The sequence below is a fragment of the Rhagoletis pomonella genome, unplaced genomic scaffold (assembly GCF_013731165.1).
Source record: "Rhagoletis pomonella isolate Grant_MI unplaced genomic scaffold, Rhpom_1.0 Rhpom_scaffold_00002, whole genome shotgun sequence".
In the NCBI taxonomy this organism is placed as follows: domain Eukaryota; kingdom Metazoa; phylum Arthropoda; class Insecta; order Diptera; family Tephritidae; genus Rhagoletis; species Rhagoletis pomonella.
In genome coordinates this window covers 37159770-37184149 of record NW_023458556.1, presented here as the reverse complement: position 1 = coordinate 37184149, position 24380 = coordinate 37159770, and the positions used below count along the sequence as shown (strand labels likewise).

The window sequence follows — 24380 nt, the reverse complement described above, 5'->3', positions numbered from 1 at the left end:
AAAAAAAGGCCAGAAATCAGCGGTAGATAGCAGCTAGTTCAAAATTGCACTTTACTATACTAAGGGCCATTTTCACAAGTAGCTTTTTAAATTTATCTACCCTTTAATTAAAAATTTTGTTCTAAAGAATGTGTTTGAAGGGCAGATAAATTTGAAAGCTACTTGTGAAAACGGCCCTAAAATTGAATAATCAACATTTTTTCTAGCAAATCTATTTAGAAAGCTCTAAGTATTAACGAAAGTTTGTTGATTTTTGTAACATTGCACTAAGATTTAAACTTGGATTTATAAGAGTTTTGTTAAAGAAGAAACCATATTTTTATAAAAAAAAATAATTGAAATTTCAAAATAATAAAATAAATAGTCAAAACTTGTCAATATGTGAGTGTCATATACAGTATCGGTCATATCTATAGCACGCCATTTCAAAGTGATATTGTGTGCCACTTATGTTTATTTATTAATTTTTAAGAATTTTCAATTAAAATTTAGTTCATTCTCAGACAAACCCCATATATACCCAAGTTTAAAAATTTGTAGAAAACTTCAAAAAAGTGCAACAAAATTTCACCTAAATTTCAAACTTTTTTCTCGGAAGTGTTAGAATTTTTTTGAGTAAACAGTTTTTTAGCTCCTGCAATTTTAGTCTGATAATGTGCAAATTTCACGTGGCTCCTAATTACCGTTAATTTTTTAGATTTTTTTTTTGTCGCATTGGCTTCCATACATGTTATGAATAAACTAAATTTATTTGTATATGGAAGAAAACCGCAACACCTTTGGCGAAAAAAATTCTAAAAAATCAACGGTAACTTTTAGCCACTTGAAACTTGCACATTATCAGACTAAAATTGATTGGGCTATAAAACCGTGTATTCAGAAAAATTCTAACACTTCCGAGAAAAAAGTTTGAAATTTATATGAAAATTTGTTGCACTTTTTTGTAGAATTCTACAAATTGTTAAACTTGGGTTTATTATGGGTTTTGTTAGAGAAAGAACTGTATTTTAATTGAAAATTCTTAAAAATAAATAAATAAACATAAGTGGCACACAATATCACTTTGAAATGAAATGGCGTGCTATAGATATGACCGATACTGTAGTTATGATAAGTACTATATTAATGAAACTTGCTTGAATTTTCCTAATTTTGTACAAAGTTTGAAATTTGGACTTACAATAAATAGACAAAATAGAAATACCCACAACTTGTTACAATGACAAAACCCTGTGTACCACCACTGTAAGTAGATAATTAAATAAAATAAATAAATAATACAATGTGAGCTATCATTTAGGGCCGTTTGCACCATGTCTGGTTAAAGTTAACCTCTAGTTAAAACTTAAAAGCTTAGCTCAAAAATTTTGATGGGCCATTTTTTGAAAATCGACGAATTTTTATTATTTTACGAAATATGCGGTGTTAAAAAATTGAGCAGTTCATAGCTTGAACTTTAAGTAGACATACTTAAAAAAAAAATTAGAAAAAGATTCAAAATTTTTCTCACAAAATTTGATAGGAGTTTTATGTTCCTTATTAATTTAACTTCCGTCTGCAAAGCACCTTTTTGTGTACCCTTTGTTACCAAAGCAGTCGAAGAGAGAGATGAATTTTTATAAATATTCTGCGTAAAAGGAAGCGCATCTCCCTAAAAAGTTACGTGGAAAGCGTCTAGCTTTCTGCCACCTTTGATGCATACAATATTAAAGGTTAAGGTCATAGCCGTAATTAAGGCACCACAACTTAAACAGAATACAAGCTAACCGCCAAGACAAAGCAAAACAATGGCCAGTTTGTGCGTTAAATGATTACTAAAACATGTCCAAACGTACATATATGTAGATACATACATACATATGTGGATAAAATGGTCTGAGAAAGGTTAAAGTGTGATCAAATTCAAGCAGGTTCAAAACCCAGCAAAACTGTACATATAACCCCAGAGCGAGAGTTGGCGCATGCACAGACGCAAGTAGGTACACACATAAATATGTATGTACGCACATAAACGGATATGTATATCCTTGCGCAGTGCTTAAAAATAAAGAATAAAAAATCAAGTGTGGTACAGTAAAACAAATACATACATACATGTCACGTCGGCACGCAATTTCAATGTCAGCAACTTCTTTCAACGGATTCAGGTCTTCAAAGAATATTTGTACGAAAATGCGAATTAATCGGCCCAACCTGCTTTCTATGATATACCACGAACAGTGTGTTGCCACTTAGAACATTTTTTGCCTACCAAAATTTCAACGAAACCAGTTCTGAACCTAGAATATATCGATGCTTCCCTTTTTTTATTTAATCACAGCCAATTCCTTAGATCTAGTCAAATTCAGTGTAAAAAGTATGATGACCCATAGTGCAGAACAGACCGGTATGTTGCTGTTAGGGTCTTTAGCCACATCCGTGATCCGTTTTACGCGCTCTTCGGTCGATAGAGAGCAAAGTCTTTTAGGAAAAAACCGGTTTCGGCGTTGAGCCAACTTGAATGTAATTTTTTTGTTCTACCTAACGAACTTGGACCTACCAAATTTAGTTTTAACTTAAAAACCTACCAAGTGGGAAAAATCCTAACAATTTGGCGGGAAAAGCGCTAGAACGGTAACACTGGCCACGAACTCATTAGAAGCCGCCTTTTCTGTAAGGTGTGTTTGTTATATTACATACATACTTTGATAACCATTTTTTTGGGCGCAACCAGTCAAACATTTATTTCTGTTTTGTTTATGTTACAATTTTTGATAATGAATGAATAGTGTGCATGTCGATATTTTTTTATTATCATAGCGGCCATTGGTAGACTGTTGTTTATTTTTGTAATTTTATTTGGTCATATTTATGTTTATACTTACATATGTATGTATTTCAAACCTTGTACATTGATTACGATTACTCGCGTTTTACAGCTACAGTTTCAGATAACTGAGTGATGGAGATAAAGATCTACTTATACATAACTAGTGATACATATACAGCAGACTTGCAGACATTAAAGTTTTTTGACCTCGAAAATATTTTATGTATCTTTAATGGAGCCGCACTATTACCAGTTTGGGCTGGGTGAAGTCATACCAGAAAAAATGCTGAAAAAATGTCAGTGAATCGAGTATTTTGTTGATTTTTGATCTCAAACTAGGTACGTAAAAGGCTCTTGGTCAGTTTTTCACGCTCATAAAACTATATAAACATTTTATATCTTCTACTTGTTTGGCGTTTTAATCGCCTAAGCAATTCTGGCCACAACGTGAAAAATTCTATGAATTTGCTGAACTTAGTGCCTTTAAGGCAAGTCTTTCCATTATCCGATTTAAATTTTTTTTCGCAGTTCACGTTTTTTATGACTAAATGAACCTTTCTGAGGGAGTCCTGCTTTGTAGGACAAAGTTGCAAAATAAGGCGCACATAAGCCCTCGATATGTTTTACATAGTACATGTTTAAAGTAAAAATTGTTGATACAACGTTTGTATTGAAAATCCAAAACCGCAGCGGCATAGGTTCTTATTAGCTTTAGAAATCGACTTTTTATAATTATACAAGTATTTAAATAAATATTTACATTAGCGTGGCTCAACAAAAAAGTCGCTGTTTTTCCACAGGAATTATAAAATACATTGTAACGGGTGATTTTTTAAGAGCTTGATAACTTTTTTTTTAAAAAAAACGCATAAAATTTGCAAAATCTCATCGGTTCTTTATTTGAAACGTTAGATTGATCCATGACATTTACTTTTTGAAGATAATTTCATTTAAATGTTGACCGCGGCTGCGTCTTAGGTGGTCCATTCGGAAAGTCCAATTTTGGGCAACTTTTTCGAGCATTTCGGCCGGAATAGCCCGAATTTCTTCGGAAATGTTGTCTTCCAAAGCTGGAATAGTTGCTGGCTTATTTCTGTAGACTTTAGACTTGACGTAGCCCCACAAAAAATAGTCTAAAGGCGTCAAATCGCATGATCTTGGTGGCCAACTTACCGGTCCATTTCTTGAGATGAATTGTTCTCCGAAGTTTTCCCTCAAAATGGCCATAGAATCGCGAGCTGTGTGGCATGTAGCGCCATCTTGTTGAAACCACATGTCAACCAAGTTCAGTTCTTCCATTTTTTGGCAACAAAAAGTTTGTTAGCATCGAACGATAGCGATCGCCATTCACCGTAACGTTGCGTCCAACAGCATCTTTGAAAAAATACGGTCCAATGATTCCACCAGCGTACAAACCACACCAAACAGTGCATTTTTCGGGATGCATGGACAGTTCTTGAACGGCTTCTGGTTGCTCTTCACTCCAAATGCGGCAATTTTGCTTATTTACGAAGCCATTCAACCAGAAATGAGCCTCATCGCTGAACAAAATTTGTGCGCGAAACACATTTCGAACCGAACACTGATTTTGGTAATAAAATTCAATGATTTGCAAGCGTTGCTCGTTAGTAAGTCTATTCATGATGAAATTTCAAAGCATACTGAGCATCTTTCTCTTTGACACCATGTCTGAAATCCCACGTGATCTGTCAAATACTAATGCATGAAAATCCTAACCTCAAAAAAATCACCCGTTATTTGTACATATTTAAATACATCCGCCAAAATATTTCGTAAAAATATTAAGATTTACATATATGAGCTGGACCGATTTGAAAATACCTCCAAAAATCGTGTTTTGTAATAAAACTAGTTTTTAAAAATATTTTTTCCTCCAAAAAGTGAACTCAGATGATCGAGAGTTTAAGTTTAAAGGTCTGCATAAAAATGTTTGACAATTTTATCAATGGAATCAAAATAAAGAATCGGTCTAGCTCACATAAATCTTTATATTTGTCTGAAATATTTTTACGAAAATCTTAAAATATTAAAAAGTTTATAAATAGTTCCGATGGAAAAACAGTACCGTTTTTTTTTGTATGGGGAGTGATGCACCCTAATGTACATATTTATGCAATTACATAAATATACATACACATGCTTGTACATACAAATTCATGCGCCTTAGAAATTCCAACGTCCGAAAATTTACAAATCAAGGTCGTTTCTCGTGTTCTGCGCACTTTTTTTGCGTGAAATCTAAGCATTCAAAATAAAAAGCGAAAAGCATTCGAAATTGATTTATACGCAAAATGTTAATATCAATGTGAGGGTCAGTGGGAGCCATATGCATAATACATATGTACATATGTAGGTATGCCCATTATTATGTACATATGTCTGCACGGACCACTTACTTTTGGATATGAACGCCTTATTTGTTTTGACTATTGCTGTGGGATATTTGAGGCATCCGTATGTGTGTAATAATAGGTAATAAAAAAAGTAACAAAATAAAAAAAGCCTTGTATTAATTTTTTTTTTTAAATACATATATTAACTTTTATAGAAAAGAAGCCTTTTTCTGTTCAAATTGTTTAAAATATATTATCGTGGCGAGATACTACGTACACAACTAATTACAGGCCGACATGCAAAAGCATTCGGTGCATATGCATATTTAGTCGTAAATATATTTTTATCCGTAAATGCTTTAATATAACTACATATATACAATGTAAACAAATTGTAATACATTGTAGCGTAATGCAAAATAAACATTAGCCGATAGCTAGAAAAAAAGTGATTTGAGCATTCGCCAGAATTTACGTGGCACTACATTCTTATAGTATGTATATGTATGTATGTATGTACATACATTAGAGTGGTCCAAAATTTCTTTTTTTTCCGAGATAGGGTTTGGGGCAACTTCCAAAATTTTTCCTCTAGCCGAAAGAGCTGCTAGTACCAAACTTTATGTTTCTAAGTATAAATTTAGAGTATGCTTATGATGCTCATATTTTACTCTATAAGTATTAGAATAATAAAAATACTCCCTTAGCAAAAGTTAATGATTTTTGGTGCGCTTTAATTTACTGACATTAGGGTGGAACTGTGATCTGGTCGGTAAGTACTAGAACGGGGTACTTGACAGTCGGCTGCCTATTTAAAGTTGCCACCTCTTCCTGAAAGACGCTGCACAACAATCACGCAGTCTGAACATGAGATTTACTGAGAGTTCTTGATGGAATACCCCTCTGCCATTCTCCCATTCACCCTTTGGAGGAATGTGTGTAGAGAAGGATCCGTCCGGGGCCGGCCAGCCACGAAACGCTCCATTCCATTTCTTCTAAAGCCATTACCTTTTGGGGTATTCACAACGGTGTCGTATTATTGTATGTTGTAAACTTGAAAAGCTTAAATAAATTTTTAGAGAACGTGAAACCGTAATTAAATATATTTTAACATTGTGAAAATGCATAATATGACCTTTTATGGTACCTTGCGCACCCCTTAATATATTTTTAGCCGTTTAAAGTTTACAACAATACGACACTCCAATACTCCAATTGAACTGTTAGTAGTAAGTGGTCTGTATTTGGCAGCTAGTATATTGAACAAAAGCTATTTTACCAATCGTGATGCACTTTTTTCTCCCTCTCAAAATAATTTTTGTGGCCAGTTTCGTTTGGCCGCCATCCACGATCTACCTATTACTGCACGGTTTTATTTATTTATTTTTTTCTAAGATACAATTTGTAAGTGCATTTGTGCAGTTGTGGCCGCATGTTTAGGGACATTACCTACTTCTGTACAAGTTTTGACCATTTATTTGTTCTTTATATATTTTTTGTTTATTTTTACAAAAATATAGTTTATACCAACACGAAAACCCTGTAACTCAAAGTTTCAAACCTTGTAGAAGATGCATAAAAATTCGTCGAATTTCGAAAAATGGTTATTGGAATTTCTTGAAAAAATTCGGGAATGCAGTTCTATTTATATCATGTAAATTTCAAACGGCTAGGAATTCGCGCTAATTTTTGAGATTTTTTTTTTGCTGATGGTGTTCCTCATTTTCTCCCATACAAAAACTTTTTTAAACATACTAATGCAAACATCAAAAACGCTATTTTGTGGCCACTTGAATCTTGCATTTTAGTATACTAAAATTTAATTGGCAACAAAACTGCATACTCAAAAAAATTCAAAATTTTCTAAGGTTCGAAATTTTGATGAAAATTATAAATTTTTTTATTAAGTTTGAAAATCGGATTTACATACTTTTTGTAATATAATAACGACGGCTGAGTGAAAGAGCGGCATATCGGCTGCTGGTTTAAAAACGTCCCTATCTTAGCAAATGGTGAAATATCGTTTTCGAATCGGCAGCTGAGATAGGGCGTTTTCCAACCAAATTCTGAGATAAGACGTTCTTCAATCCTTCAACGGCCGATGATATTCTATATTTTTGTAAAAAATTATTAAATATTAAGTAAACAAAAGGAAAACTGTCAATACTGAGGGTCAAAAGGGGGGCGCTCTATATACATACATACTCACTATTTCTATCGCTTTGCACGCTAACGAAAGTGGGCGGTCGTGGCAGGTGGCAATGCGCTTTTGCTTATGCTATGACCTTCAGCCAGTGAAAACTTAAGTTCGCAGACAATGCAAAGGTCATTGAACTCACCTCAAGTTCCCAAAATAAGGGTACTTGTACATATATTCAATGTGTATCTAAATTTCTTTATACGAGTATTTGTGGTTACGCTGCAAGCATTTCCTGCATTTGTGCGTCAGTGCGTGCGAGGCACAAGCGCACCCAACAAGCTCAGATACAATTCGGCGCATATTTATGTACATATGTATGTATGTATGTAAACAAACGCATCTGTGCTTTTGCGAATACATTTGTACATGCATAAAACAAAGTTTATTATTCATTTTTGTTGTGGCATAATGTGTATGCACATTAGGGTGGTCCAAAAACAGTAAAGTCGAAAATGTAATGCTTTCACCCCCTAGAATTGTTCCATATACAAAAAAAAGTATACCCCTACTATTTTATTTATTTGAAATCCAAAAATATTTAAGAGGTCGCTCAAAGCGCTCAAAGTTTTTCATGTATTTTTATATGAGAAAAAAAAAACTTTTCGTAGAAATGGTATAGAATTCTTGAAAATAAATATTTTTGGATCGGAAAACTCCTGTTCTATTCAGGAGGCTTTCAATAATATTACCCAATTGTTTATTTAACCATTTTTTTATACTAATGATTTTTTATTGGTCCCACCATTGCATTTATCGGGGTTTTTGTGGGTTTATGGCGGACCTATAAATTATAGTTGCAATGAAAAAACGGTTAAATAAACAATTGAGTATTATTGTTGGGAATCTCCTGCAGATAAGGAGAGTTTTCCGATCGAAAAATATTGATTTTCAAGAATTCTATACATTTCTGCGAAAAATTGTGTTTTTTTTATATAAAATACATGGAAAACTTTGAGCGCGTTGAGCGACCTCTAAATATTTTTTAATTTCAAAATAACAAGTAGGGGTATTTTTTCGATATAAAACAATCCTACAGGGTGAGAGCATTAAAATTCCGACTTCACTTATTTTGAACCATACTAATGTACATACATTTCGCGCCGTATTTCCAGCGAAGACTTGATAAAATATATAATTAGCAACTAATGAAATATATTTATTTAATGTTGCCTTTTCAGAATGTTATACGTAAATATGCCTTAATGAAAAACGTAATACAATTTTCACAAGTTGTGCAAAAGATGTGCGCACTCATTTCTGACATTTGTAATCGGTTATATGCACACATGTACATTTTTTGTTTAAAGGTGTTCGACTTTAAACCCCAAAACCTCCCAGCACCAATGTTAAGTATTTCGTCGGGAGGTGGATTGAGCACTGAGCACCATGTCTCTTCTGGCTTTATGCAATTTGTGTCACAATGGGTCCTATACCGCTAGCGAGTTCATTCCGATTTAGTATGTTGTATACCGTCTCAAACAGTGGCGTAGCTAGAGGGGGGAATTGGGGGATACAAAAAAAAAAATGTCGAACATACTTTTTATGGAAGAAAATGCGTTAAAAAAAAATGCCAAAAATCAACGCGATTTTTAGTAACATAAAACTTACACTTTATTCTACCAAAATTTAATGGGCTATAAAGTTGCATACTCAACAAATTTCTAAAAAATCGGATTAAAAAGTTGCAAGTTTGCAGATTTTTTATAATTTTTGCACAAAGTTTTAAATATGAATTTATATGTTTTTTTGTTAGATCATGGAGCTATACTTTTATAAAAAATAATAAATATTAAATAAACAAAGGGCAAATAGGAAAAATTTGTTAAAATGTCTTCTCAGTATTTATTTTCCACTACTGTGTGTATGAAAAATTATACAAGCGACGTCTCTAGCCATTGAGGGTCTCACCTTTAAGCTATCGCTGAAGTTTTTTTTCATCCCCCCTTCGCGAAATCCTGGCTACGCCACTGATCTCAAACATTTCACCACTCACGCTATTGTGCTGCTGACCAGGTCCCATTCTTGTGTGCCTATTAGCATATAGTTGGCTATAGCCACCGGGAAGAGCTTAAAGCTTAGTATCCAGCTCTTAAGAAAACGGTCGAGAAAAAATTGCCATTATTTCGTGTGTGTGTCCAAGGAATTTTGACATCTGATATTTCACTAGCCTGTTGGCTCGCTCTTTCCTCACGAAATAATGGAACGGGCATACATATATTGCTGTTGTAAACATGGGCTGGTTGCCTTGTGCTCTTTTTTCACAAAAAAAAAAAAAAAAACTTACAAAACCGTAGTAGAAAGCGTAGCAAATTTCTTATGAGTTGCGTACTGCCTTAAGATAATTTGACACTAGAAAATTTCTTCGCCATTTCATGAGTGGTTTTATATGGAGTTTTTGATTTTCTTGAGAGCTGCAATGCGAATACCCCAGACTATGGAACGATCAGCTGTATGAGCTCAACGACATAAACTTCGTCCAGCGAATTAAATTTCGTGGGTTTACTTAAGTTTAAATACTAAAGGATTCAGGAAAAGAAATACTAATTTCCTTTTTATGTTAAAGATTGACAATATCGATTTTGCAGACTGTTTGAAACTTTTGGAAAAATTTTCTCGCATTTTTTTTAAAGTTTTTTTTTTCAGGATTCCCTGTGTTTTATTTTTCGGGATTTTTACGAAGAAGTTTGGGTACATTTTCAAGACTTTTCTCCATTTCTTTAGGACTTTCTGGAATTTTTCATTATATTTTTCGAGATCATTCGGTATTTTTTGTAGAGTTTTCGGAACTTCAGCGTTTCGGCATTATTTTTGGAATCTCAGGACTATTTCGGAATTTTCGCGATTTCTTTGCACTACTTACTTTTGTATGCAGTACTTATTTAATGAAGTCATAAATACTAATTACCATTTTTATTTCACTATTTAGTGAAGGCAAAAACACTATTTTTTTTGTACTTTAAACATATACATGTTTGTTCTCATTAGGCTCGCTCCAGTCGGACTGTATTGTATTCTGAACTTGAAACCCATTTATTAAAATAGCAAACCTTTAATAATCGAATGCAACATTTTTCGCTGATATTGTTCAGTTGTTTCAGTTTATATTTCATTGTCAAACAACAGCATTTATTTCCATATTTAAATGAATTGTTTCATTTATATATACATTAGGGTGCCCATAGAAAATGTTTCTTTTTTAATTTCAAGACCCTATTCCCTAATTTTATTCGTTTTAATGAAAAACGCATAAATCTACAAAATCGCCTAAATCGACAGGTCGCGACCTCTAAATGACCTTTAAAACATCTATAAAAATAGGCAATAGCATTTCTTGTAAAAATGAATAAAATTAGGGGGTAGGGTCTTGAAATTTTCAAAAAAAGAATTTTCGATAGGCACCCTAATGTACATACATATGTATTTTGTGTTTATTTTAGTTCCACACATATGTATGTATGTATGAATGTATGTACAAGCTTTAAGGTTAAATGTTTGTTGCCTTAATAATTTCATTAAAACGTTGAGTAGGTAAATAGTTCGCATTGTAAGAAAATTGGAAAACTATAAAATTGATACGAGTATGTAGTATATATTTTGCAACATCACTCAAATGGTTAGCGATAGTAAATGCTTCGCCCACTATTGAGACATATATGTAGATCTGAAATACAAAAGGTTATAAATATCATTCTATGTTGCCGTAAATAAAAATAATTTTATTAATAAATGGGCTCTAAAATTACTTGAAGGGTTAGGCCACAATAGATACGTGTTTGGTAATTTAGAAATTTGTTTGTCAGTTTGATAACTTCTTCGATTCGGTGTTACATGTTTCCCAACTAAAATATTAAAAAAGTACAACTAAATATAATGCTTATCACTTTACGACACGCACATATTGACAAGATTTGACCATTTATATTAATATTTCTTAATTTTATTTGTTAATCAAAATATAGTATACTCTTTAATAAAAACCATGTAAATCCAAGTTTCGATCTTTGTGCAAATTTAAAAAAATCAAACTTTCGTAAAAATGTCGAGCTTTTTAACTAGATTTTTTTTAGAAATATTTTGAGCTTACAGTTTCGGAGCTCATTCTATTTTAGTATAACAAAGTGCAAGTTTAAGGTAGGTCCGACCAAAATGTATTCAACAAAGTGTAATTGATTTTGACATTGCTCTCATAAGAAACAGGCTAATAATGTCAAATTGAAATGAATTGTTAACCCATTTGAAAATGTGTTTTTTTTCAAATTTGAATAAAAAAAAAAAAAATACACACAAATTTTTCAAGCAACAAATTTTCTTAATAAACGTGAAATTGTTAAGAGATAAACCGCCGAGAAGAGCAAGTAAGTACATTTAAGTTTGGTAATAAGTAAATACGTTCGACTTTGCTTAAATATTTAATGTAAGGAAACCAAGATGAAACGGAGCAAAACGTTTGAACGGTGCGCTGTATGCAATAAAAGTCAGGACACGAAAATAGTGCGATGTTTTAAACCACCTAGTTGCGAATTTAGACGGCAGCGATGGGAATAAAGCTGTGGTGTTGTACTACGTGATTCATCTCGCGTTTGTGAAAACCACTTCAAGGAAAGTGATGTCCAAATCAAACACGTTCCAACGAGCTCGTTTATACCCATGCGCAGTCCCAATGCCATACGAAATAACTGATACAAGTGAGGATTTAGTACGCGATCAGAATACATTCTTTGTTGATGCCCAAACTATTTCGCATGAAAAAAATTTAATTTCAAAATTGTTAGAGTTAAGCTCACATATAAAATTGGTAAAAAATGTAAAATCATACTTTTATAAGTGTCGAATAATGCTTAGGATAAAAAATTGAAATATAAAAATAAACGCACAAAAGCACAAAACTTGGGCAATAAAAACAAGAAAATTGCTAAAACGATTTTATAAACAATTTGTTTTATTTTATTGACAAAATGTATGTGATGTAAGCAGTGTTGGCACTAATCGATTGATTTTTTAATCAATTAGTTAACTCGATTAAATTTAATCCGATTACAGTTAATCCTGATTAATTTTAATCTGATTAAAAAGTTAATCGTAACCACGATTAAAAAAAATGAATTTTTAATCATTAACCCTTAATTTGATTAAGTAGGTTTGGTGATTAATTAATTTATGATGGAATTTTCCTGTGCACACAAGGCCAGTTAATCGGGTATGGCTAAGTCGGTTTTCCTCATCAATCTAAGCAATTTCGTGTGCATTTTCATTAAGATCTATTCCAACAGACGTTTTACAAACTAGGTTTTAATATCCCTCTGCACATGTGCGCTGGGTTGTAAAAGTTCCCAGTTTTCTGTATTACTAATAACAATAATTATATATTTTTTTTATATTATGTGCTTTTTATAAGCGTTAAACACGAAATAATTACTGTAACTGGTGTTTGGTTTCAAATTCGGACAAACTAGACAACTTAATCAGATTTTCTTTTTAATTGGATTAACGATTAATGATTAAAATTAATTAATCGTCATCGCCGCCAGCGATTAACGATTACAAAAATTTAATCATTAATCGTTCAGTTGATTACGATTAATTAATTTTAATCGTCAATCGCGATTAACATTTTAATCGTTAATTTTTAATCATTAATCAGATTAACATATTGCGAACACTGGATGTACATAAGTAATGTAAGTAAAACAAAACTATAATCGAAATAAAAGCCTAGGGCATCAGTGCTGATAAGATACATGCATCACTAAGGGTTATGTCGTTTGTTTATACTTTTTGACATTATAGTACCTTAAAAGAGAGCCGCACTGAGTTGTCAATCACACCTTGTTTAATACACCTTGGGTCCGAATTACCGTTGATTTTTGCGAGTCTTTTTTTTTTGTGTTGAAGGTTTTGCTCATTTTCTCCATAGAGAGTCGTCAAACATATATACTTTGCCTGGAAGAAAATGACTGACATCGTAAACAAAAAAAAAACAAACAAATACCAAAAATCAACGGCAAATCTCGGAAACTTTAAATTTGAGCTTTATTATTTATTATTATTAAAATTGAATAGGCTACAAAACTGCATACTCAAAATATTTCTCAAATCGAATTCAAAAGTTCGAAAATTTTACGAGTTTGTAGATTTTTTTTTCTCAAATGTGGCATAAAGGCTGAAACTGTGATTTATATGGTTTTTGTTAAATATTATATATACATAATATATATGCATTTTTATAAATAAATAATAAAAATTAAAAAAAATATGTATTAAGATAAATGGGCAAATCTTGTCAATATGTGAGTGTCGTTTATCAGTCATTAGCTTTCCACGTCCCCGCCTTGTGTTGTACCGGAACCGGGACTTAGCTCTTAAATCCGGCAGCGTCCCGCCGAAAACGGGACTGTGGGCAACGCTCAGATCGTTTGGTCATAAATATTTATGTATATACATATGTACTTATGTCATCTAATCGCACCCCATCATCCTGCCTTAGTCATATACAGATATATCGGTGTTGTATTTTTACATGCTCCTTTTCAATTTTAACGTTTTGCCTAAAATACTACTTTTCGTAAAAACCAAAACCCAATTCTGAAACTGTGTTACCGTTGAAAAATTTTCGAAAGTCGAAAGTGTCTTGAAGTAATTCAAATCTTTTATACCATGTATATAGAGACTTTTATAATTTTACCTCTCGAAACTTATTGGGGCATATTCATAGTCGAAACAAAATCGACTCTAGTTATAGCTATTTGACATAATTTTCAATGGAAAATCTGTCAAAAAAGCTGCACCTTACATTAGACTCGACTTTATTTCATCGACGAGTATAACCCATTTTTTTTTAATAAATTTCTATTGCAGATTATTTTCTATTAAAAATATTTTTTTCCCTTAAAATAAAAACCTATTGATGAGGGATATATTAAAAATACTCAATATGCATTTGCATATTTTGCATTTATTATGAAAACAAAATTTAATTAAAAAAGTACATACATCAATATAACACAAAAGCAACGTTAGCAGATAACAATTATTACAACAAAGTTTAGCCTTTTAAGCTTGTATAAAAATTATCGCCGATTATTTGTTTGTACCGGGAGCCACGAAAATGAGTTTAACACAAATAACTTTATAGAGATGTAATTTTGGAGCGCCTTTGAAAAGTAATATTTTATGAAAAACTTGTCCAATTGGGTATATAATATATATAATTTTTAATCAAAGAAAAAGTCGGTCAAAAGTCGCATGATGTCTAAGAAAAGTTTCAAAATACATAAGCCTATTTCTAAAAAGTGGTTGTCAGGGGGCATCGATATCCAGTGTCGATTTGATACTTTAGTCGCACAACGGTAACACTGCTGCGTAGTTTTTTATTTGCTGCTCTTAAAAATCTCAGTACTACTTCACTCATTCGCTTCCTCTTTTGCGTTACACTTGCTCAAGAGTGGGTTTATGTGCTTCTTTGACAAGAACGATAGAATATTGTATTCTCTCAATCGTGCTTCTTTGAGTACTTTAAAATGCCGCTCTTTAAATTTTCTCTCGAGTGAGCTGCAAAATATTATTTTTTTTTTAACAAGGCAAACTTTGCCTTCTTACATTTGTACACCTGAATACACAGGCATACATACATATGTATGTATGCAGATGTGTACATAGTAAATAGACATCGTAATGATAATTTTTAAGAAATTGTAAACGTCCTTTCATTTTTCTAGAACTCAGTGTAGGTGATAATGGAGCTATTGATAACATTTAGTTTGTCATGTCGGACATATTAGCTGAAGTTGTGGGTGGTGATAGTCATGAAGATATAGCAAAATGATGTCTGCAAAAAATGGAAAAAAATTATCTGAAATTAAATATTTTTGGTATTACGTGTGAGTTTATGTAAGCTTACATACACATACACACATATATAAATACTTTAAATACTTGTCACTTTCATACCGTTGTGAAATTCCCAGTCGACCGATTCACTGGTAATCGCTGTGAAATTGTGAAATATCCATACACATTCGTGTACCCGAGGGCCCCCTGGCCCCCTCTTCCTACGGCTCGTTGGCTCAATCGATTCAATTCTATACGCTACTACGAATATATATTTACGTTTTCATATGTACAAGACAACTTACATACTACTACTCTACTCTACCACTGAAAAGAATCGTATCTCATTGTGGTATGCGCGTATTCTCGTAGTGTGCTGTACAAACACGACACGTCAATGAAAACCGGCCGGCAGGTTTCAGGTTTTTGCTTTTTTTCTTCGTCGTACATATGTACAAATCAGTGTTGCCACAAAGTTTTTTTATTTTTTACCAAAATCACTGGAAAAAGTTACCAAATTCAACAAAAAATTACCAAACTTATTTTATGTGCCGAACTGTACAAATATACATATCGATGCCTTTCTGTATCAAAAAGAAAATTTTGAAAAAATGTCGCTAACGTTATTTTGGCAGTTCGGGCTCGATATGTCTGTACATATGTAGTTATATCCGAGGATACCTAGCTTTTCAGGCAATCAGCGCTCCATTAACCTATAATTTTTTCGAGAGTTTGTTGAATTTTTTAAATATTGAACAAAGTTTGAAAAGAAAGAACAATATTTTTATAAAAAATAACCAAAATTAAATTACAAAAAAATAACATGTTAAAACTTTCAAAATATGGTGCGGTTATAATTTTTTCGACCACTGTATGTAAACAAGTGACAAAAAAATATATCAAAAATTCAACGCTTGAAAGAAAGCTTTCGACTCACACATAGGCAGAGTGAAGTCCCCCGCTGAATGCCGTAGGTTTTTAACGAGAGCGTACATATTTGCGTAGAATTCTACTGATATATATGGTTGCCGGGTACACCGGAAAATCGATGGTAATTGAAAAGCTGACGAGCTGACAGGGAAAGGTAGGGCCACCCAAAACCTTCCAGGAAAGGACACGGTGGATATACTTAGCAATAGCCACTTTCAAGCGGTTTGTTAAAGAACAAACCATCCTAGTAGACAAGGAACGCAGGAGCAACTTTCGCCTTGCGAAACTTTCAGGATTACCTGGTATTTCCCTAAAAGGAAACGCTTACGGGCCACTTACTAATGTGGAATTAGAACCAATATTGACCTATTTGACATGTAAGACCGAATCGAAAAGTTACCAAATTGAAAAATAAATTACCAAATTACCAAACTTCATAAATAAAGAAAAAAATTACCAATTTTGGTTAAAAATTACCAAAGCGGTAACGCTGATACAAATACAATTCAACAGTTTTCATCGACTTCCTCTGCTTTTAGCGCCCCTCTTTTGCACACTTTTTGTACGATTTTTCAAAAGAGAGTGAAAAAAGAGCTTTCAGTATGTTTTAAAAGTTTTTTTTTTCCTTTTTTGCCATCGTCTGTGCTTGTGAGCAGTGTTACCAGAAAACACTTCTTGGCAATTGAAAAAATGTTTAAAAGGCAGTATCTTCTTCCAGTACATAGAAATAAATTTAGACCAATCTAAATGTTTTTTTTTTTGTATAGTCTGTCTTCACTCTCTATCCGATAAGACCGTTTATAGATTTCTAGAAAAATGAAATTTGTCCCAATGTTTGTTTGTTTGTTTATTTATTGATTTATCCTAACACAACAATTTTACAATTATTTTATAGTGCTAGTCACGCGTTTACAATTTTTTGATTAAATCCAAAAAAAACATATGTATATGATACATATATACGTATGTATTTGGAAAAGAGCGAGAGGGCGGGGGAAACAGAAGAAAAAATTAATAATAATAAGTAGAAAATAAAAAGAAAAAGAAAAAAGAAAAAATGAAATGTATATAATAATATGTAGGAATTTCAGGTACACACAGAGTAAACAAATTTATATATTAATTGCATTCATTGATATAAAATGTGAGTAAAACATTTTTTTGTAGGTCTCCGCTAGTTTTTATTCACTGGTCATTTTTCCTTCGCCTCCTTTGTCTAAAGGCCAGTATGCAGCTCTCAAGAAAAGTAAAAACTCCATATAAAATGACGTACAAGAAATGGCTTAGAAATTTTCTTGAGTCAAATTTCCTTCAGGCAGTACGTAGTTCTTAAGAAATTTGCTAAATTTTCTACTACGGTTTTCTAAAGTTTTTTTTTGTGAAAAAAGAGCACAAGGCAACCCGGGTTTGCCACAGAAATATATGCCCGTTCCATTATTTCTTGAGGAAAGAGGGAGGCAACAGGCTCACATGTCGAAATTCCATGGACATACACACGAAATAATGGCGATTTTTTCTTGACCGTTTTCTTTAGAGCTGCACACGGGCCTTTAATCTGTAAATATGGTAGGTCGAAAGTGAGGTTTAAATTGATCGTCTTCTACATTTTTTAAACAGCCCTGCCTTGTTTTGTGATGCCTTCGCTTCTCGTATCGATTTTTCGGTTTAGTTAAGTTTAGTAAGTTGTTCTACATATGTGCGCTGTGTTCGGTCTGAGAGGACTAGTTTCTGAGTTTCTGTGGATCCCACTTTAGGCAGGCAGCCTGTATATGAGTATACTGTTATGTTTTAAATATGGTATAGTAATTGAGATTTTTCACCCTTTATAGGGTTTTTATATTAGAAAGGGTGTTAATTAGCTTAAATTCCCCAAATTTTGTATTTGTCTTTAACTTTTTTACCTCAACTATTGTTCAAGTTTTCCATTCCTTCGGTAGAATTGCAGACTGAACGCTCGTATTTACTAAATAGTAGAGACCGTAGAAGCCCATATTTATTTTCAACTAAGTCTTTAATTACAGCTTTAGATGAATTAGAAATTTCAGCACTATGTGGTATTTTAACAACCAAAGAACTCTTAGAAAAACATGCCTATGATTATACTCAATTTTATTTATCGAATCAATTGTAAAAAAAAATAACAAATAAATCTACGAAAGATAATAAAATTTAATTTTATTATAACAAAATGAGTCCGCTAATTACAATGGATCACAAACTTTAGTTTAGTTTTTGTTTTCCAGACGCCACTATCCAATTTCTATGTAGAATTGCTCGGTGATTCCAAAAAATTGAGTTATTTTTTTTTCTTTGGATACGTTTTCGAGATGTTTGCAATTTACCGTTATTCAGCTTAAAACAAAAAGTGGTTCCACTTAATCAAGTATACATGACGAACCAATTTAACAATCTTAAAATGAGATACGTTAAATGAAAGCTAATAAAATTCTCAATAAACTATATATGTACACGTTACTTTCCGATAAGACTGATAGTTTTTGACAAATTAATTATTCGTTATAGTTTTTTTTTTTTAATGGAAAAATGAGAAAATCAAACTTTATCAGCAGAAAAATTGAAAAAATAACAGGTTCTGTGCCAAATTTTAACATTTGTGCTAAAGCCTGTTCTGTTACAAAAAAATTCAAGTTACTAATGAAGAAAATCGATGGATAAATATAGAAGTAAAGAGTGGTTAAATGAAAAAAGATTTTGTGTATGAAATATGAGCAGAAAAGCGTGTTACTCAGGTGTACGTGGCGTTCCTGCTCATTTCATTTTCCTGCATATTTCTTTATTTATCCATCGATTTTTCTTAAATTTTTTGTAACAGAACAGGCTTTAGCACAAATGCTAAAACTTGGCACAGAACCTGATACTTTTTAAAATTCTTCTTCTGTTAAAGTTTGATTTTTTTAATTTTTCATTTAAAAAATAAGAAAAAAACTGTAATGATTAATTAATTTGTCAGAAACTTTCAGTCCTATCAGAAAGTGATGTATATATTTGGTTTATGGAGAATTTTATTAGCTTTCATCCGACGTATCTCGTTTTGAGATTGTTAAATTGGTTCACAAGATATACGTGATTAAGTGGAACCACTTTTTACTTTAAGCTGAATAACGGTATAATCAATTATCTCGGAAACGTATCCATAGAAAAAAATTAACTCGTTTTTTAGAATCACCGAGCAATTCTACATAGACATTGGATAATCTAAATATTTTTAGGATAGACTAAAATTTGTGATCCAGTGTTATCAAAGAGAATAAGTCAGCATCTTTCCGATTTGGCAAATTTGATGCAAGTTCAACAGAGCTCCTTTAAACGAACCGGTTGCTTACTGTAATAATATTTAATTTTAAATTAATTGTTTTTGTTGCTATCCATGTTAAATGCAATATAAAATAACTTTAATTTTCCAAAAATCCCTTAGCTTTTGAAAGCAACATGTTTTTGGTTTGCTGAAATACATTTTTGAAGTGAAACTTCTTTAGCGGCGGTTGGTTGGTTGGGAGTAAATTGGCAAATTCAAAGGAAATTGCACACGAAAATGGTGCAACGGAAATGGTGCAACGAAAATGGTTGGGGCTGAAACAAGTGCTTCTTGTGTATGGTATTAATTGAACAAAAATTTGCTAATAAAAGGTTAAAGAATAACGCTTAGAAAAAGACCAATACAAGAATGAAAGTAAAGGTGACTACGTACATAGATAAAGAAAAGGATAAAGGCAAAGGTAAAAAAAAAAACAAAAACAAAGATGCGTAAAGATAAAGGCAAAAAGAAGACCAAGGTAAATTTAAATACTTCACTTATATAAGGGCAAAGGTGAAGGGGATTATGTAGCTGAAGAAAATGACAAACATAAAAGTAAAGACAAAGAGGAGGCTGAGGATACCGATAAAAGTAAAGATGAAGATAGGAGAAGAAAGATTAAAATAAAGGTAATCAAAGAGGAAAGGATATAGACAGAGACACAGAGACTCACTCTGGGAACTATTTTGTGATTTTGGAGATTTTCGGGATTCTCGGGACTTATCGATTAAATAATCGTTATTTTTATCGGTTTTGTTATCGAGTTTTTATCGATATTTTTACCAATTTTGCTATCGATATTTTCGGAACATGTCCACATAAAAATCGATATTTTTATCGATTTTGTTAACGATATTTTTATCGATTTGTTATCGATTTTGTAATCGATATTTTTAACTATTTTGTTATCGAAATTTTTATCGATTTGGTTCTCGATATTTATCGATTTTGTTATCGATATTTTATCGATTCTGTTTTCGATATTTATCGACTTTGTTATTGATATTTATCGATTTCGCTATCGATATTTATCGATTTTGTAATCGATATTAATCGATTTTGTTATCGATATTTATCAGTTTTGTTATCAATATTTATCGATTTTGTTATCGATATTTATCGATTTTGTAATCGGTATTTTTCGATCTTGTTATTGATTTTATCGGTTTTATTATCGATATTTATCGATTTTGTTATCGATACTTATCGATTTTGTTATCGATATTTATCGATTTTGCTATCGATGTTTATTGATTTTGTTACGGATATTTTTATCGATTTTGTTATGGATATTTTTATCGAGTTTCTAATAGATTTTGCTACCAATATTATTATTGATTTTGCCATCGAAATTTTAATCAAATGTTTCATCGATTTTGTTAGCGATATTTTTATCGGTTTTGTTATCGATATTTTATTGGATGTTACTATCGATTTTGTTATCGATAAAAATGAAGATAGGGGAAAACAGAATAACACAAATGGAATTAGAACGAACAGTGGTAGAGGTAGGGATCTATTTAGATAGAAAAAAGAAAAAAAATATAATCTTAAGCAAAAGCAGATGTATGTATGTATGTATATTGGTTATGAGACAAAATAGATATGTAACGTAAGTTTCACTTCTCCAGTGTGGCCCAGGCGCACTTACTTTTTTTTCTTGGTAACACAGTTTAAAAAAAATAGAAATTAAAGAAATCTGGCAACACTGGCTGTGACCCCAAATTATTTCGCTTAATTTTTAATAGTAACGTACTAGACACTTCTTTTTTAGCGTTCGTTTTATGAAACAGTATTTTAGTTGCTATTTTTAAAAGCTGTTTCGTAATTTTTGATGCATAATTTCCCCGCCTCCCACCCAGGGTTGCCAGGTGTCCGGCTTTTGGTCTGTTCGTCCGGGTGACAATAAAAAAAAACGGCCTGTGAAGTGTGTGATCTGTTTATTACAACTACTTGGCAGCTAGAGGATTAAAAAAAATCTTTCTTCAGACCTAATCTACTTAATTACTTAATTTTATTGCTTTGCTTCAATTTATTACTTAATTAATATCTTATGTTTTTATTTTTATTTTCCAGATCTCAAATCAACTATCAAGTACAATATCAAACGCTTTAATTATATATTAGTGATCAAGTGAATTCCATTAATTTAAAATAGTGTTATTGTGTTTCAAGAAATACTGATTTTTTTTTTTGTTTTGCATTGCCTTTCGAATTATTTTTAAAGCCGCCCTCATGCTGCCAAAAGCTCAGGTCCTATAGAATAAGTGTCAAAATTTGTATGTTAAGTATGAATCAAATTCAGTTAAGTGCAGCACTTAGTGCCTTACTTAAATCCTACCCCACTGCCGCAGCACCACCACAAAATCAAGCAACAATTGCCCATTTAAATGATTATACAAAACGCCTGAGGTAAGTGGTCACTATAAAAATTAATATATGTACATATGTATGTAGTGCAATAATTTCTAGATAAGCATTTATTGACTTTCTTCAAGTCGATTAAAGAGATACTTAACAAAAATGCAACGTATTTATTTATCTATAGATATTTTTTGTTATTACTTTACCTAAGGTCTTCCGGAATTCATGTCTGCCATTGACGGAGTATTTCCGCAATTAGCGCCCACCTACATTTACTGTACTATTTATGTATGTATATACATATGTATGTGTATAGATATAAACAAATAAATCTAATAGTATTTGTAACTATGTGCGAATATAATACATACAGACGTGAGTCTACTGCACCCTCTCATTCTATTCATAATCCAGTCGTTAATGAAAACAAACTTTACCTACAACAAAACCCACTGTGAACTACAATTAGCCGTTTACTATAAAATGCATTCAAACAGCTATCGAAAAAATGTATATTTGTCTTTATTTTTTCAAACAGCCCTGCAAAAAATGCGACTAATTCGGGATGACTAATTGGAGATCAACTAGTCCCCGACTCATCTCTAACTGGTGCAATTAACGATTTAATGATAAGTACGCACTTAGTGAATGCGCAAAAATTTGTATCTTTATTTTTGAAAAGTGACTAGCCGCTTTTTATACCCATTCTTCGTAGGACATGCTCGAACAAAAGCGAACAAATCATTCCATATAAAGAGATCAAAAGTGGTGTTAGTCGTATGTTCCTTTGCGATTGCTCCCGGAGTCATCCAGGATTAGTCGCATTTTTTTGTAGGGGAGTGTTAATTATGTATGTATGTATGTGTATGTTTTCACACTAGAAGTGTCGCAGTGAATGTTTTGTTAACATTTTTTTGACAATATTTCCCTGCTACTTACTGTCCCCCGAATTTATACCAAAACAGAAGTATAAACATAAAATTTATTTTATTTACATTCTTATATTTGCCATTTTATTTCCCTATACGATAACAAGAAACTTGCTAATGTGCTCACATACAAAAATGCATCATTGTAGAATCATTCTGCAATACACGCTTATCGATAACAAAGCGACAAACTGCAGACTTCCCAAATATGTACTTATTTATTGGCAAATTTTTATTTATCTTTGTAATTTTTATATGTACATACATACATACTTATTATGTTTTTATTTTGCACTTGGAGTAATTATTTATTTAACAAAAATCGTAGCAAAGCGAGCTCTTAGATACAATTAAGAGTTGTAAGATAAACGTCGTGTTCAGATATATGTATGTAAGTAACCGCCCATTTAAACACAAGAGGTGTGAAGTGACTTATGCCATTGTCAAAATAAACGGCTCATACTACATATGTATGTACATATATCGCCAACTGAAATGCAAAAAGACGTAATAAACATCGTCGCTGAAGTACAAAAAGTCGTAACTAATAAAAAATTTAAAATTCAGTTTTTGATTGATATGATGGATTTCATCGAATTACAATTATGAAAATAAAAAAATAAAAAATATTAAGTAGTCGCGACTTTTTTCCATTTCAGTTACGTTGTTGTTATGTATGGCATCTGAATGCTCATTCGATCACAGCAGAGTACACAAGCATGTTTTCTCCTTGGTGATTTATGTACATACATATGTATGTACATTAGGGCAGGTCAATGTTTTTTTACTATGCGCGTGTAGCATTGGAGGATTCAATGAGTATTTCTAAGCAAATTTGCCGAAGAAACCATGGGTATAAAATCAATTTGTAGTTAGCCAAATTGCGAAAATAGGTCTCGAAGAAAATTTTCACTTTTGCGCTCTCTGGTGGAACTTTTAAGAAAAATATATGTAAGCGCATAAATAGATTCGTCATACAAAAAAATCCCTTGTGGCATGTTTTTATACAAAATTTACTTAACCACTTCTTTACGACACTACAGCAAAATGCTAAGAAAACTATTTTCGCAAATTGGCAAATTCCAAATTGATTTTAGACCCAGGGTTTCTACGTAAAATTTGCTTAGAATTACACCTATAATCCTTCTGCGCTATACGCGCATAGTCGAAAACTTATCCCATACAAATTGACCCGCCCTAATGTACATATATGTATATTAGTGTCACATAGATCGCTGAATCAAAAGCGCATGGTCGCTTGAAATCCGACTCAAACTGCATATTCAAAATATTTCTAAGTAATCTAATTTAAAAGCTCGGAAGTTTTACGAAAGTAGTAGTAGTGTAGTTTGAGAAATTTATTGTCACGGAATTCATTGTTTTTTTTTTAATTTACTCAAATTTCGCTTATTCTTACCATTGCTTCAGATTGAGTGAATATTGTTTATATTTGAAAAATTTGAAATGACTGTTCCAAAATGGCGGATTAAAAATGGTGGACGTTTATTCTTAAATTGATCGAATTTTCTCGGAACCTTAAAGAACCGTAAAGAACCAATCCCGACTTAGGACCAACTAGAGATCTTTAGATACCCCACAAGGAAGAGAACCAATCATGTGGCGGTCTTCGCACTCGAACTTTGTCAATATC

At 32.2% G+C, this 24380-nt stretch overlaps 2 protein-coding genes and 1 long non-coding RNA gene across 4 annotated transcripts in view; 2 read left to right on the top strand and 1 right to left on the bottom strand.

The window, feature by feature from the left end:
* LOC118733558 (mitochondrial cardiolipin hydrolase) overlaps positions 1 to 21605 on the top strand; it is an 85845-nt gene extending 64240 nt beyond the window's left edge. Inside the window, exon 4 of the mRNA XM_036462997.1 lies at positions 21513 to 21605. The gene's annotated coding sequence lies outside the window, so the exon portion shown is untranslated. The remainder of the gene's footprint in view (positions 1 to 21512) is intronic.
* On the bottom strand, positions 14357 to 15569 carry LOC118733560. Of its 2 annotated transcripts, XR_004992271.1 has the most exons (4): positions 15496 to 15569; positions 15311 to 15451; positions 14960 to 15188; positions 14357 to 14911 (listed from the first exon to the last, which is right to left on the bottom strand). It is a non-coding gene; the product is annotated as an uncharacterized LOC118733560 (long non-coding RNA). The 2 variants fall into 2 exon arrangements; XR_004992270.1 differs by lacking the exon at positions 14357 to 14911 and having other exon boundaries at positions 14941 to 15188.
* A 77-nt stretch (positions 21606 to 21682) lies between the features above and the next one.
* The window catches only part of LOC118733557 (myc protein), a 73956-nt gene continuing 71258 nt past the window's right edge, over positions 21683 to 24380 (top strand). Inside the window, exon 1 of the mRNA XM_036462994.1 lies at positions 21683 to 21848. Within this exon, the coding sequence (XP_036318887.1) occupies positions 21718 to 21848 (131 nt within the window). The 5' untranslated portion in view covers positions 21683 to 21717. The remainder of the gene's footprint in view (positions 21849 to 24380) is intronic.